Below are 16,166 nucleotides of genomic sequence, written 5' to 3'. Positions count from 1 at the left end.
CAACTGAGGCACAGAGAAATGAAGTACCTTGTTGAAAGTGGTACAGCTAATTGAGGACCCAGGATATACTACCAGGCAGGCAATCTGGCCCCAGAGCCCTTGCTCTTAACCAGTGGGTTGTATTTCCTATATGTCTGGGGGTAGGTGTCGTGGCACTGAGGATAGTCAAGGGGGGACTTCCTGGAGGACACATTTGAGCTGCCAGTACTCTCAGCTCTGTATATAGTGATACTTTGAAGCCAGTGGAGCTGTGTCTGGGCCAGCTCCAGGTCCCTGTAGCCAACACAAGTTCTTTTACTTAGGGGAGCAAGGAATAGAGAGGGTTAGGGGTACATGCATGATGGCTGGACCTGCTGCAGGGCTCAGCAGAGTGAAGGTGAATCTGGGCGGAGGAGGCTGGGAGGGAAAGCCAGAGAGGATGCCGGGAAGGAGGGCAAGCTGGGGAGGGGCCTGGAGCATGGTTGGTGGCCAGGGAAGGCCTGGACACACCTGAGGAAAGATTAAGAAGTTTTTTTGTTTGTTTGTTTCTGCTTTTGCCACTTAAAAATATTTCCAAATGTATCTCTAAGGGCTAATAACTCTTTTTATATTTATTTATTTACTTATTGAGATGGAGTCTTGCTCTGTCTCCCAGGCTGAAGTGCAGTGGCACAATTTTGGCTCACTGCAACCTCTGCCTCCCAGGTTCAAGCAATTCTCCTGTCTAAGCCTCCCGAGTAGGTGGGATTACAGGTGCCTGCAACCAAGCTGGGCTAATTTTTGTATTTTTATTAGAGATGGGGTTTCACCGTATTGGTCAGGCTGGTCTTGAATTCCTGACCTCAGGTGATCCGCTTACCTTGGCCTCCCAAAGTGATGGGATTACAGGTGTGAGCCACCACGCCTGGCCTTCTTTTTTTTTTTTTTTTTTTTTTTTTTGAGAGAAGGATTCTTTTTAAACACAACCTTAACATCATTACCACATCTAAAAAATTAACAATAATTTTTCACTAACATCACTAGTCAGTGTTCAAATGCCCAAACTGTCTCATAAATTTGTTTTTATTTTGTTTGCTTTGCAGTTATTTATTTTTTCAAGATGGAATCTTGCTCTGTTGCCCAGGCTGGGTTGCAGTGGCACCATCATAGCTCACTGCAGCCCTGAACTTATGGGCTCAAGCGATCCTTCCACCTTAGCCTCCCTAGTAGCTGGGACTACAGGCATGTGGCACCATACCTGGCTAATTAAATTTTATATTATTATTTTTTTATTTTGTAAAGATGAGGTCTCGCTATGTTGACCAGGCTGGTCTCAAATTCCTAGCTTCAAGTGATCCTCCCACCTCTGCCTTCTAAAGCATTAAGATAACAGGCATAAGCCACCACACCCAGCCTGCAGTTATTTTGTTTTTCAAGTCAGGATGCAAATAATTGTAATTGGTTGCTTCTCTATAGGGAGGCCGAGGTGGGCGGATCATGAGATCATAAGATCCAGACCATCCTGGCTAACACGGTGAAACCCCGTCTCTACCAAAAATACAAAAAATTAGCCGGGCGTGGTGGCAAGTGCCTGTAGTCCCAGCTACTTGGGAGGCTAAGGCAGGAGAATGGCATGAACCCAGGAGGCAGAGCTTGCAGCGAGCCGAGATAGCGCCACAGCACTCCAGCCTGGGCAACAGAGTGAGACTCTGTCTCAAAAAAAAAAAAAAAAAACCCAAAAACTCTATAGATACCCACCAATCCTCCACCAGCTCTCTGGCACTCTCTCTCTCTCTCAAAATATATTTGTTGAGGAAAGCTGGCCATTTGCTCTCTAGAGTCCTTCATCACCTGGGTTTGCTATTTGAATTTCTGTGGTGCAATTAACATGTTCCTCTGTCTCCTGAGAGTAAATTGGTCTAGGGAAGGTCTTGATGGGGGTCAGATTTGTTTATGGGGGGTGCTTGTCTGCGTTGTGAAGAACACCTGGAAGGGTATCCGGGAGCTCTAGGGCCCCTGAGGAGGCTGGGCAGTGGCCCTGGGGAAGGATCCGGTTTGGGCCGGAGCTGTGGGGACAGAGGGCATTCAGGAAGGAGGAGGAGCTTAGAAACCCAGATGGGTGTCTGCTTGGCTTTGGGGGAAGGTAGAGAGAGAAGGAGGGAGAGGAGGAAAAATCACAAATTCCTCTCAGCACCACAGAAAATAGACTTTTATTTTTATTTGGGGGACCATAGAAGTTTTTTGCCGTAATTTTTGATTATGAAAACTTTCAAACATATAGAAAAGTTGAATAGTACAATGGTCACCACCACTGAGACCCAATAATTAACATTTTTCTAAATTTGCTGTATCTATGTATGGACAAATAAATACATATACTTTTTTTCTTGTTAAGAGACAAAGTCTCACTCCGTCACCCAGCCTGGGATGCAGTGGTGCGATCTTGGCTCATGGCAACCTCCGCCTCCTGGGTTCAAGCGATTCTTGTGACTCAGCCTCCCAAGTAGCTGGAATTGTAGGTGTGCCCTACCATGCTCAGCTTATTTATTTATTTATTGTATTTTTAGTAGAGTTTCACCATGTTGGCCAGGCTGGTCTCGAACATATGAGCTCAGGTGATCTGCCTGCCTTGGCCTCCCTAAATGCTGGGATTACAGACGTAATATATATACTTTCTCTCTCTCTCTCTCTGCTAAACGATTTGAAAGTGAATTGCAGACATCGTGATGCTTCATCCGTCACTATGTCAGCATGGATCTCCTAAAAATGACCCTCCCCTCCATGACTATTAGTATTACTAAAAAAATGAACAGGAATCAACAAATGTCTGGCAAATGTGAGCTTGTGGTATTTATTGAGCTCCGGCTGTGGGCCAGGCCTGGCGCTTGGCTCAGTCCCATTCTCTCTCACTTGACCCTCAGAACCACAGGCAGTACTTTACACAGGAGGAAATGGACTCAGAGAGGCAAAGTGACTCACCCAAGGTCACACAGCTCTGTAGTGTGATGGTCAAGGTGGAGCTTGACTGGAACCCAGGCCTGTGTGGCCATTCCCACTGTGTTCACGGTGGCCCCTTGACCAGCAGGCCCCTTGGAATGGACCCTTCCTAGGCTTGGCCAGGAGACTGTGTCATTTGAGAAAGAAGTCGGCATGGCACTCTCCATGTTCATGAGCCAAGGCCCAGAGAAGTGAAAGGACCTGCTGGAGATCACACAGCAATTGAACGGGGCCGGCCTTTAGCCTCCTGCCCCTTCTCCCCACAGTCCATCAGCTGGGCACCCTCTGCCTCCTCCATTAGGCACAGCTCAGGCTAGGTGGCTCCCCTGGGGATTCATATGGATGTGGGAATCATTCCAGGAGGACAGGCTGCAGCTGGGAAAAGAGGGGCTGGTGCAGTCAACAGAGTCAGTCTAGAAGTCTGGCTCTGCCACTTTTTAGCTTGGTGACCTTGGGCAGATGACTTAACCTCTCTGATGCTCAGTTTCTCCTAAACCTACCTGCCAAGCTTATTCTGAGGCTCCAATGGGGCAGTGCACAGTGCCTGGAACCTAGCAGGCATTCTTTAAACATTTCCTTTTCTCTTCTTGCCCTTTGTTTATAGCATCTTGCCCTTACTAGGCATTCAATACATGTAGGATGCATTAATTCAGTCAGCTATACTTTATGCGAGACCCACCCTATGCCATGTGCTAGGCCTTGGAGAGTCAATGGGGAGCAAAACCATGGCCCTTACCCTAGTAGAGCTTAAGAACTGTGGGAGACAGAGGTCACTCTGCCAGGAGAGTGCTGCAGGGTGAGCCTCTGCAGGGCCTCTGTTGGTGGGTGGGCCACTGCAGGGCAGCGAGGGCTCCCCTGAGGAGGGGACCATTGAGCCGAGAGCAAAAAGAAGCACAGGCATTAATTGGACAACGGGGATCAGAGAACGGGAGAGCAGATGAGTGCAATCATGCTACTTCTCTCAGCCTCAGCTTAACCATCCGTAAAGTGGGGTGCTGACACTATCTTGCTAGCTGGCTTTGAGGACTTGGTGATATCGCAGATGTGAATATGCCCTCCAAGCCATGAAGTCCTCCTGCCAGCTCCCCACAAGAGAGGCTCTGCAAGTATCTGAGGCCCCTGGTCCTCCCTCTGGCCCCTCTGGAAGGCTCACCTCCTACTTTCCTCTCCCCAGTGTTGGACAAGTGGTGAATATCAAGGCCAAGGTGAACCGGGCCTTCAACTCCAGCATGGAGGTGTGTGGGGTGGGCACTGCTTGGGAGTGGGTGCGTGGGTGGGTCCTCTACCTCCCCTCTCCATTCTTCTCCCTGCAGCCCAGGGCCACTCACACTCGCAGGGCCCTGATTAGAGCAGCAGAGTTCTGTAATGGTTGGCAGCGCAAGGGGAATCCCAAGGATCTTCCTGTCCCAAATCCCATAACACAGACAGGAAAATCGAGGCCCGGGAGGGGAAGGGACTTGCTCCAGGTCACTGAGCTACATAGATTCCAGTGTGGGACTTGAGTTCCAGGCCCCTGAGTCTTCACATCCAGCCTCAGCAGCCAGGTGTTTGTGGGAATGGAGGGAAGGCAGCATGAGCACCTGATCTTGGAGGAGGAGCTGGGGCAGGGAGAGTGCTGGGTGCCAGCCCATGAGCTTGCCTCCCACAGCCCGTCTCCTCATCTGCAAAAGGGAACATGATTTCTATGTGGCAGGGTTGTCGAGTTAATGGAGGATTGCTGGTGATGCCCAGGGTTCTGTGAGCTGTGGCGGAGGGCTCTATTTCCCGCCTATGGACTTCAGGCCCAGGCAACCTCACCAGCTGGGCCAGTGGTTCCTCAGGGAGCACTGAGGCTGGGTGACATAGTCCTGACTATGCCTCTGGGCACCCCATAAATGCTCAGGTACCCCCAGGTGCCTGTTCTTGATTTTTTATTTTTAGTTTTATTATTTTTTTGAGATGAGGTCTTACTCTGTCACCCAGGCTGGAGTGCAGTGGTGCCATCATAGCTCGCTGTAACCTCAAACTCCTGGGCTTTAGCAATATTCCTGCCTCAGCCTCCTGAGTAGCTGGGACTACAGGCATGCGCCACCACACCCAGCTAATTTGTGTGTGTGTGTGTGTGTGTGTGTGTGTTTTTGCAGAGACAGGGGTCTCACTGTGTTGCCCTGGCTTGTTTTGAACTCCTGGCCTCAAGTGATCCTCCCGCTGCAGCCTCCCAAAATTCTAGGATTACAGGCCATTGAGCCTGGCCTATCCTTTAAATTTAGCCAACATTCCGCCTGTATGAAGCCCTGTTGTAGACATAGTCTCATTTTAATCCTCTCAACAATCCCACAAGGGTAGGTCTGATCATTCCCACTTTGTAGATGAGGAAACTGAGACCCAGAGAAGGGAAGTGACTTGCCCAAGGTTTCCTGGGGACCCAAGGGCAGAGTCAAACCCCACCTCAGATCTCTGGCCTCCCAGACCTGGTAGGTGGTGCAGAAACTCTGGAGGCCTGGCCTGGGCTGGGACTTGCTGTCTGGCGGAGCTGCGGGGCTTCTAACTGGTGAGTGCCATGTTGTCCCTCATTCCTTCGCCCTTACTGTTCCTCTCCAGGTGGGCATCCAGGTGACCTCGGAGGACCTGTGCTCTGAGAAGCAGTGGAATGTGTGCAAGGCCTTGGCCACCTTCGTGGCCCGCCGAGAGATCACCAAGGTAACTGGGTGCACCTGGCTGCTGGAACGCTGCTCAGTGACCTGGGCACCTGCCATGGCGAGTCTGGTTCATGAGGGTGAGGTTGGGGGTTGGCAGAGGGGATGGGGAGGGACACAGCAGGAATCCACAGCTCCCAGAGGAAGGCCCACCCCTCACTGCATTGGAATCCCCCAGCCACCTCCCCCCTCCTTTCCCCCACCTCTCCCTGTGCTTCTCCAGCGAAGATTCTTCTGGTCTCACCATTCTGCATGTCCTACAGTACACCCCCCATCCTCTGAGCCTTTGCCCAAGGAAGGGACCTGGGTGGGAGCTGGAGGATGAATATGTATCAGGTCATCGTGGAGGCAGGAAGATGGGGCAAAGAGGGAGGAAGCCTTGGAACTGAGCAGCAGCCCAGGCCTGCTGTGTGCTAGCCTCGGGCATGGGATGGTGCTGGGGACAGGCCCTTGTGCTATTTCAGGAGACTTGCCCTGAGTGTCCCCCACCCTGTCCCCTGGCTGACAGGTGAAGCTGAAGCAGATCACGCCGCGGACAGAGGAGGAGAAGATGGAGCACAGTGTGGCGGCTGAGCGCCGGCGCATGCGCCTTGTCTATGCGGACACCATCAAGGACCTCCTGGCCAACTGCGCCATTCAGGACGGTGAGCAGCTGCCAGGCGTGCGTGGGGAGGGTAGCTGGCGTCCTGCATGGGCCCTCTGCCCCGGGCTCCCACTGGGCAGAGGCAGGAAGGGAGGCTCCGGGGACTTCCACCCACTGGTGGCCCTGGGCCTCCCTAGCCCTCTTGGCTCCGAGGTCTCCTCCAGGGAAAGGGAGTGTTTGGGCCTCTCTACCAGCTCCCAGGAACCATGAAGCTGCCGTTAGGTCATGTGGAAATCCCTTTGTTGGCCACAAAACGCATTTGGGTCTCCGGAAGCCAAGGTGTTTGGGAAGATAGTATTGAGCTATAACTTGAAGACTAGAATTTTTTAAAAAGCATATATATATGTATGCATCTATAAAAAGCATATATATAGGCCGGGCGTGGTGGCTCATGCCTGTAATCCCAGCACTTTGGGAGGCCGAGGCGGGTGGATCACCTGAGGCCAACATGGTGAAACCCCGTCTCTACTAAAAATACAAAATTACCTGGGTGTGGTGGCGTGCACCTGTAATCCCAGCTACTCTGGGGGCTGAGGCAGGAGAATCGCTTGGACCTGGGAGGTGGAGGTTGCAGTGAGCCGAGATCACACCATTGCACTCCAGCCTAGGCAAAAAGAGCGAAACTCCATCTCAAAATAAATAAATAGGTAAGTATATAGCATATATAAAACATGTAAAAAGCATATATATATGCTTATGTGTATGTGTGTGTGTATATATGCATACACTCACACACACGTATATATATTCCCACCCCTCAAAAGATAAAATAAAAAGCAAGACTCCTTTCTATCCCAGAATCCAGGTCGTCTCCCCAGAAGCATCTACTATTACCCGTTTTAGGGTATCTTTCCAGAAGTATTCCCTGTATATCTAAGCATAGCATGTATTATTTAGCTCCTGAAAAGGGGCATTCAGTACATACTGTTTTGTATCTTGCAGTTTCCCCTTCAAAATATATCCTGGGGGTTGTTCTATACCAGTACGGAAAGATCTACTTTGGACTGGGTGGGATTTTGACAGATGGGAGATAAGGAAGGGTTCCTGACAGAGGGCACAGCCTGGGCAAAGGCCCAGAAGGGAGACCTTGGACTTGTTTACTTATCTCCAGAATGTTCAAATTTGAGTCTTCCTTGAAACCAAAAGGAGGCGATTTTAGGAGAAAATCTCCCCGGAGTGGGGAGAGAGCAGGCAGAACTCTCCAAGCCCAGAGGAAGCCTCAAGCTATGCCTTGAGTTCCGTGTGCCCTGGTTCTACTGGGCTTGGAGGCTGGAGCTGGGGAGGCCCAGATCTTCCTACAGTCGTCAAGACCCTCTTGATCCATCCATCCCCTTGCAGCCCTCCTAAATCTCTTCTGTCCTAACAGCCCTTCCACCTAAGAATCAGCTCAACTGCCTTTGCCTGGCACTGGGCCTTCTGGCTGGCCACTCAGCTTCACTGGGTACTGTCTCTTGACCTGCTGCAGCTCCTGTTAAGCCACAGGCCCCATTGCCCTGTGAATATCCTCCCTGTCCTGTCTCCAGACCTTGGCTCAGGCCACCCTCAACTTCCCCTCCTGTCTGCCCCCACCCTGTCTGTGGTCTCTCTGAGAGCCTGCAAGCCAAGCCAAGGGCAATGCCAGCTGCTTTGATGGACCCTCCCTGAAGAAGTCTCTCCATGGGAAATAGAAGACAAATGACACCACCTTGGGTTTGGTGGGGCATGCCAGCATCTGCTGCCCTGAAGCCCAAGGCCGCATTCACTGCCTGGCCTCTCCTACTAAGGATATTCTAACACTATTGCTGCCAAGGATAAGGGAATCACCAGGGCAGAGGGCAGGGAAAAACTATCCTTTTTGAGAGCATATTTACTGGAGTCAAGTACTTTGTGATTATTATTTCTTTTTGAGACAGAGTCTCACCCTATTGCCCCCGCTGGAGTATAGTGGAGTGATCTCGGCTCACTGCAACCTCTGCCTCCCAGGTTCAGATGATTCTCGTGGCTCAGCCTCCCGAGTAGCTGGGATTACAGGCGCTCGCCACCATGCCCAACTAACTTTTTTGTATTTTAGTAGAGACAAAGTTTCACCATGTTGGCCAGGCTGGTCTTGAACTCCTGGCCTTAAGGGATCTACCCTCCTTGGCCTCCCAAAGTGCTGAGATTACAGGCATGAGCCATTATGCCTGGCCTTGAGTCAAGCACTTTGTGACAATAATCACATTTCATCTTCAAACAGTCCTGTTGGGTCGGATTTCATGCCTGCCTTTACAGATGAGGCAACTGAGGCTCAGAGGGATTACTTGATTTGCCCAAGGCCATACAGGCAGTCTAGAGTGGAGCTGAGGCTCAGACCTGCTGTCTTGTCTCAGAGCTGGTGCTGCGTTCACTGCACTGGACAGGCTCATCCCTCTCACCCAGGGCCACCCTCTGCCTCATGTGCACTTGGTGCTGAGTAAATAAAAGAACCTGAGTGGGGTGGAGTGGTGGGGGTCCCGGGGCTGCCTGTGGGGAGGGGCTGCCCTTGGGAATGTTCTCACCTCCCCGCTTCCTTCCCTTATCCCATCCCTGGTCAGATCTGGAGAGCAGAGACTGTAGCCGCATGGTGCCGGCTGAGAAGACCCGTGTGGAGAGTGTGGAGCTGGTCCTGCCTCCCCACGCCAATCACCAGGGCAACACCTTCGGGGGCCAGATCATGGCCTGGATGGAGAATGTGGCCACCATTGCAGCCAGGTAAGGGCAGAGTGTGCTGCCTCTGCCTCCCCTCCTTTCTCCTCCTCCTCCCCTTGGCCACCTCCCTCTGGAGGGGAAACCCCAGCTTAGGGTTGGCATTCAAGGCTTCAGAAGCTTGGCTGTTCTGAATCAGAGAAATGAGTTTTTGTGAACTGACCATTCCTTGTTCTACTAAAAAAGCTAGCATCTTTTACATGGGAAACACCAGGTCTCTAGGCCTGGCACTAGATCCTCCCCTTGATCTGGCCCTACCTGCACTCCTTCTAGTATCTATGTTCCCTTCACATCAAGCCATTTGCCGTTCTCTCTTGCTGTCCTCCACTTTCCCAGCCCCTGCCTTTGCTCCTGATGTAGCCTCCTGCTGTGCTTCCCCTACTCTTCTTTGTCTGCTAATATCCTTCCCACTTCCTCCATAAAGCCATCTCTGACTGTTCCCTTCTTCTAAGGGGTGAAAATTGTTTTCTCTCCTCTAACATCTGTTTCTGTCCGGGGCTTGTTCTACCCTAAATATCAGGGTATTTTTTATAGTTATGGTAACTGACCTTCACTAATTGACACTCTCACACCTCCAAGACTTTGCTCTTGCTGTTCCCTCTACCAGGAGTGCCTTTCCCAACCCATTCCCTTCCCAGCCAGGTGGATTCCTCCTTCTTATTCAGAGTCTGGCTTAAATGGCCCCTCCTCCAGTTTAACCTGTGGGAGACAGTGCATAAGCAATGCTGTTTTGGGCAGGCCTGGCTATGAGTGCGGTAAGATCCTGGAGGAGCCTTATGGTCAGGGAAGGCTGCCTGAAGGAAGAGCACTTCAGCTGGGACTTGAATGCCAAGTAGCTTTGGGTAAGGGGAGGGCTTCTGGATAGTGGGAACAGCAGCTACCAAAGTGTAAAAGTTGGAAGGAAAATGGGAAAGGGGTTTACCTCAAGCCCTGCTTTCTTCTGTCCCCTCAAACCTGGCTCCTTTCCAGCCATGCATAGACCTCAGTATTCTAAGCTATGAAATGGGACTTTAGTTCTGTGCCTCTGAGCAGAACTGCCTCTGGGTTGGGTGGCAGTGGGTGGGTCAGAATGTGTAGTTCCAGGCTGGGTCTGGGGATGGGACCAGGGTAGAAGGCCGGCCCAAGCTGGCCTAGCGTGGTGGCTCACACCTGTAATCCCAGCACTTTGGGAGGCTGAGGCCACTTAGGCCAGGAGTTCAAGACCAGCCTGGCAACAAGGTAAAACCTCATCTCTACTAAATATACAAAAATTAGCCAGGTGTGGTGGTGCGTGCCTGTAGTCTCAGCTACTTGGGAGGCTGAGGCAGGAGAGTCACTTGAACCTGGGAGGCGGAGGTTGCAGTGAGCTGAGATTGCACCAGTGCATTCCAGCCTGGGCAACAGAGTGAAACCCTGTCTCAAAAAAAAAAAAAAAAAAAGAGAGAGAGGCCAGGTGTGGTGGCTCATGCCTGTAATCCCAGCACTTTGGGAGGCCGAGGGGGGTGGATCACCTGAGGTCAGGAGTTTGCAACCATCCTGGCCAACATGGTGAAACCCCGTCTCTACCAAAAATACAAAAAGTTAGCCGGGCATGGTGGTAGACACCTGTAATCCTAGCTACTCAGGAGGCTGAGGCAGGAGAATTGCTTGAACCTAGGAGGCAGAGGTTACAGTGAGCCGAGATCCTGTCATTGCACTCCAGCCTGGGCAACAAGAGTGAAACTCTGTCTCAAAAAAAAAAAAAAAAAAATATATATATATATATATATATATATATATCTGGCCCAAACTAGTGGCTGAAGCACCTGGGGCATTCCTTCTGTCTCCCCACCCCTGTCTCCTCAGCCGGCTCTGCCGTGCCCACCCTACGCTGAAGGCCATTGAGATGTTCCACTTCCGAGGCCCATCCCAGGTCGGCGACCGTCTGGTGCTCAAAGCCATCGTGAACAATGCCTTCAAACATAGGTGAGGGTCTGGGATGGGTGCGGCCAGGGCCATTCAGGGCTGAGGGCTCTTCCTGACCCTAGAAAGGACCCTACTTCAAACTGTCCAGGAGCCCTTTGCCCTGCAGACAGGGTCTAAATCCCTGCCTGGCTGATGGGTTCCTTCACTGTCTCTGAAATTCAGCTCTGATTTTCCCTTCTTGGGAGCCTTCCCTGGCTCCCAGTCCTGCCCACCCCTGGCTGGGTCAGGGACCCCTCCTCTGGGATCCCCCAGCCCCTGTCTCCCGCTGTCTCAGATCAGTGTCTGTGTCTCCCTCCTTGGCTGCTGGCTCCATGCCTGGACCACCGTAGATGCTCACATCACAGGACCACTTCTTGCCAGTGTTTGGTTATTCATCAAACCCTGTCCCACACATTTCCTAAAATAATTAGTCCACAGAGTCTTTGCCTTTGCAATGAATTCTGAAACCTACTCCCATGAAAGCTGACTTTCAATAAGTAAATTTTTTGAGAATTTCAGAGGTCATTATTTAATTATTAAAAGTGAGGGATCAGGAGCCAGGCTGCTGGGTTCGAGTTTGGCTCCACCTCTTACTGGCTCTGTGACCTTGGAAGTAACTTAACCCCTCTGAGTGTCAGTTCTTTCACCTATAAAATGGGGCTCATCACAACTACCTGAGTTATGAGGATTCAATGAGCCGTTACTAGTAGAATGCCAGAGAAAATGTCCGGTAAAGGTCAGCCATTGTGGCTGCTCTTACTATTATTGTTGTTATTTGCAGTCTGACGTGCACATGTTCTGCCGCAGTGCAGGGGAAAAGCCCTTCTGTAGGAGCTGTGAAGCCTGGATTTTAGTCCAGATTCCAGGAATCTGGAATCCTTGGAAAAATTATTGCCCAGTTCTAGGCCTTGGTTTCCCCATCTATATAATGTCCACATTCTGCAATCATAGAGCTTCCAAAGTGAGGGGGAATGGTGGTGGCCGCTATTTTATAATTAATAAAGATGGTAAGTGGCTGAGCGCAGTGGCTCACGCCTGTAATCCCAGCACTTTGGGAGGCTGAGGCTGGAAAATCACTTATGGCTCGGAGTTCAAGACTATCCTGGCCAACATGGCGAAACCCCGTCTCTATTAAATAAGCAAAAAATGAGCAAGGCATGGTGCACACACCTGTAATCCCAGCTACTCAGGAGGCTGAGGCACGAGAATCCCTTGAATCCAGGACGCGGAGGTTGCAGTGAGCCGAGATTGTACCACTGCACTCCAGCCTGGCGAAAGAATGAGACTGTCTCAAAAAATAAACAAAGGAATAAAGAAATAAAGACAGTAAGATACATGAATAGCAGCAACTGAGCTGTTTGAAGCAAGGCTGCCACAGCACTTGCAAATATGCACATAATGAACATTTTCTAATTAGGCCGTCCACCTTCACCTCCTGGTTTATGTCCTTATATCCCTTTGCGGTTTTTAATGGCATATTTATACCTTTGCTTTCTTGTTGGTTGCCTCCTCCCCCGACTGTCAGCCCATGAGGCATAGACTGAACAGGTTTATTCACTCCCGCGTCCTCACAGGGCCGGACACACACAGGAGGTGCTCTGTAAACATTGGTGGAGGGAGCGGTCCCAGGTGTCCTGTCACTGGGACTGGGATCCAGGTTGCTGGAAGAATTGCAGGAGTGTATGTGAGTGTGTGTGTGCATACATGTGTGTATGTGTGTGCATGCATGTGTGTGTGGGCACATGTGTGTATGTGTGTGTGTGAGTGTGTGTGTTGGGGAGGAGGCATGGCCCTTGGGAAGGTCTGTCCAGGTTGGAAGCCACACTCCCTCCCCTCAGCATGGAGGTGGGCGTGTGCGTGGAGGCCTATCGCCAGGAGGCTGAGACCCACCGGCGCCACATCAACAGTGCCTTTATGACCTTTGTGGTCCTGGACGCAGATGACCAGCCCCAGTTGCTGCCCTGGATTCGGCCCCAGCCCGGGGTAAGTGGGACCAACACCCTGCCCCACCAGCAGCTCCCCTCCCCTCCCTCTCTGCCCTGGTATGGTGGAGACTGCCAGCCCCCTACAGTCCTAGAGGCGTGAGGGGCCCACCCTACCCCTGTGCTGGGGCACAGCCAGCTCTGAGTGTCCTGGCTGTGAGCCCTGGGATGCCCCTTGTGCAGGGTGGGCTTGTTCTGCCTGACAGAACTCAAAATATGTGTGGGTCTGGCTCGGAATTGGGAGTTAATGGGCTGTCATGAGCCTGCAGGGTTGGGAGAGTACTGGCTTTGGAGTCAGATGTGGGTTGGAACTTCGCCTCTACTATATTCAAGTGATGCCCCCTCGAGCTTTCAGTCTCCATGTGTAAAATGGGCATATCTGCAGTCCCTACCTCACAGGACTGCAGGGTGATAGATGCAGTACTGACTGCATGCCTGGCTGCGCCCTGGGAGTAGTCAGGAGGATGGTGAAAGCAACGCGAGGGGCACGGGAAGACAGTCAGGAGCCTGGTGCAAGGTCCTCTCTTACAAAATGCTCCCTGTGCCTCCTGTGGGCCAGGCCTTGGACAGGCCGCTCCCTCTCTTGGGGGAGGCCCCCTGCCCTTCCTGCTGGCCTTCCAGAGCCTAGTGTGGGCTGTGGAGTTGGGTGGAGCCTCGGGACCGGGAGCTGGGGATCACAGCCACAGCCGCTTCCCAGGCATTTTCCTTGTGCTTAGGGCTGGAGGACGTTAGATGTGGTGGTAAAGAGGGTGGGCTTGAGGCAGGCCATTGGGGTGCTGCTCCTGGCCTCAGCCCTTACCCGTGTGGCCTTGGCAAGCCCTCACCCTTCCTTGTCTCAGGTTCCTCCTCTGTAGAATGGATACAGCACCAGCCCCAGCCTCAGAGGGTTGTTGTAAGGATTTGGTGCAATTCCACGTGGTGTGTAGCGAGTGCTCAATAAATGTGGACTCTCATTACCATTGAGTGGCTTGTAAGGATCCCCATTTTACAGAGGAGGAAACTGAGGTCTGGCCAGGGGAGGTGGTGTTCCCAGGTCACTCAGAGAGTTTGAGGGGAGCCGGGGTTACAGCTTAGTTTCCCACTTTCCTGGCCAGGATGTTTTGATTCCAGCTGCCCCGGTGACACCTGAACTCCACATTAGGGCTGCAGGATCTCCTTGAGCCCTGGGGGATGGAGAGGGAGCAGGACGGAGGGTGGGGGTAGCTGGTTGCTCCTCCCGCAGCACAGCCTATCCCGACTTCCTCCCCAGGATGGTGAGCGGCGGTACCGAGAGGCCAGTGCCAGAAAGAAGATCCGCCTGGACAGGTGAGTAGGGGCTGAGTGTTGGGCAGAATGTGGATTCGGGGCTGTTCACGCTCCGCTGACCCCAGGGCACTCACTTTTCTTCAGAGCTGCCTGTGCGTTGGGCCCTGGGCCGGGCCCTTTACATCCTCTCGTTTTGGTCTCATTACATAGTGGTCTTCTGGCCTGTTGTACAGGCGAGGACGCTGGGGACAGAGGGGTTAGGTGGCTTGCCCAGGGACACACAAATATCATCAGCAGAGTCAGAATTTGAACCTGGCTGAGTCCAGCCGATTTTAAATCCTGTGTTCTTCCCATTGATTCTGATGCCCATTTGGCAGATGAATAAACGTTCAGAGAGGAGATGCAGTTGTTCAAGAGGTAAAGCCACTTTGGGAGGCCGAGGCAGGCAGATCCCCTGAGTTCAGGAGTTTGAGACCAGCCTGGCCAACATGGCAAAACCCCATCTCTACTAAAAATACAAAAATTAGCTGGGCGTGGTGGTTCACGCCTATAGTCCCAGTGCGCTTATAGTCAGGAGGCTGAGGCTGAGGCAAGAGAATCGCTTGAACCGGGAGTTGCATGTTGTAGCGAGCTGAGATTGTGCCATTGCACTCCAGCCTGGGCAACAGAGCAAGACTCCATCTCAAAATAAGTAAATAAATAAAAATGAAGCCACGTGTGTCTGACTCTCCTGTGAAAGCGTTTACGGACTTTAGAGGCTGTAAGCACGCCAGGGATCACAAGCTGTTGTTAGTAAGAAAGTGTACATCTATGGCATTTACTGAGCATTTACCGTGTGCCAAGCACTGTTCTTGTGATGACCCCATGAGGCAGAGGTGACTGCTGATCCCATTTCACAGATGAGGACACAGCAGCATCAGGGTAAGGTCACTCAGAAGGGGTGTGGGGTGTGGGGATAGAGCCTTAGACGCCATACCCCTCGTTGCTGGCTCGCTCCCACCTCCGAGCTCTCCCTGGTGTGGGGGCCGAGCTGGTGTGCCCTCAGCTGCTGTGTCCTGTGTGACCATCCAGCCTCCCTAGCCAGACAGGAGTCTCCCACTCTGCCGGGCTCAGCACAGGGCCTAGCACAGAGTAGGCCTGCAGTAGGGTCTGTGGAAAGTGCTGAACTTCCAGGGGACCCACGTTGTCATCTTCTCTCCTTCCCAGGAAGTACATCGTGTCCTGTAAGCAGACAGAGGTGCCCCTCTCCGTCCCCTGGGACCCTAGCAACCAGGTAAGGCCCTCTGCTCCAAGGGGACAGTCTTCAGACCCACCGGGGCCCCCGCCCTTCCCTGCTTGTCAGAACGTGTTTGGAGGAAGGCTGGGGAGAGCAGGATATGAATGACACGCCTCATGATTGCTACCGTTAGCAAAGAGCTTGCCTGCGTCCCTGTTTGGCAGGTGAAAGCGGAGACCCTGAGAGGCAGAGCAGCTTGTCCAGGGTCACACAGTGGGTCTAGCCAAGCCCAAGCCTGGACCTCCCTTCTCAAAGCCCAGGACTCTTTCCACAGCACCTGCCGCACCATCTGCCGCCCACCCCATTCATGGCCCAGGGTCCTCTCTGGCTCACCCTTGGCCTTGGCTCAGGGGCCCTGGAGGAAGGGGGCGGGGTAGTGGTAGCACCTGTGTGCTCTTCCAGGTGTACCTGAGCTACAATAACGTCTCCTCCCTGAAGATGCTTGTGGCCAAGGACAACTGGGTGCTGTCCTCGGAGATCAGTCAGGTAGCTGACCCTACCCACCCAATTTTCCTCTCTTCCGAGCCAGAGGTGGCTGATGGCAAGCAACAAGAACTCTCCCACACCACTTATGTCAAAAAAAGATATCTTCAAAGAATTGGGTGAGATGAAGAAACCAGTCCAGTTATGGAAACATACCCGCCCCTGCAGGACCTGGAGTCGAGAACCCCTAGACCCTTCTCTCCTGCCTGCCCCCATTCCTGTTCCCAACCACTCAGGTCTGCTGCTGTCTGACCAAGCACTTCCTCCCTCTCTGTTCTTCT

At 52.3% G+C, this 16,166-nt stretch overlaps 1 protein-coding gene across 6 annotated transcripts in view; it reads left to right on the top strand.

The window, feature by feature from the left end:
- The window catches only part of ACOT11 (acyl-CoA thioesterase 11), a 65,542-nt gene that overhangs the window by 43,995 nt on the left and 5,381 nt on the right, over positions 1-16,166 (top strand). For all 6 annotated transcript variants that reach the window (XM_063655422.1, XM_054448869.2, XM_063655428.1 and 3 more), the window contains 9 exons: positions 4,130-4,190; positions 5,536-5,634; positions 6,139-6,274; positions 8,826-8,982; positions 10,801-10,920; positions 12,738-12,882; positions 14,131-14,186; positions 15,333-15,399; positions 15,805-15,888. In XM_063655422.1, coding sequence (XP_063511492.1) covers positions 4,130-4,190; positions 5,536-5,634; positions 6,139-6,274; positions 8,826-8,982; positions 10,801-10,920; positions 12,738-12,882; positions 14,131-14,186; positions 15,333-15,399; positions 15,805-15,888 — 925 coding nt within the window. The remainder of the gene's footprint in view (positions 1-4,129; positions 4,191-5,535; positions 5,635-6,138; positions 6,275-8,825; positions 8,983-10,800; positions 10,921-12,737; positions 12,883-14,130; positions 14,187-15,332; positions 15,400-15,804; positions 15,889-16,166) is intronic.

Source organism: Pongo pygmaeus, chromosome 1 (genome assembly GCF_028885625.2).
Source record: "Pongo pygmaeus isolate AG05252 chromosome 1, NHGRI_mPonPyg2-v2.0_pri, whole genome shotgun sequence".
In the NCBI taxonomy this organism is placed as follows: domain Eukaryota; kingdom Metazoa; phylum Chordata; class Mammalia; order Primates; family Hominidae; genus Pongo; species Pongo pygmaeus.
This window is presented reverse-complemented; position numbering and strand designations above follow the sequence as displayed.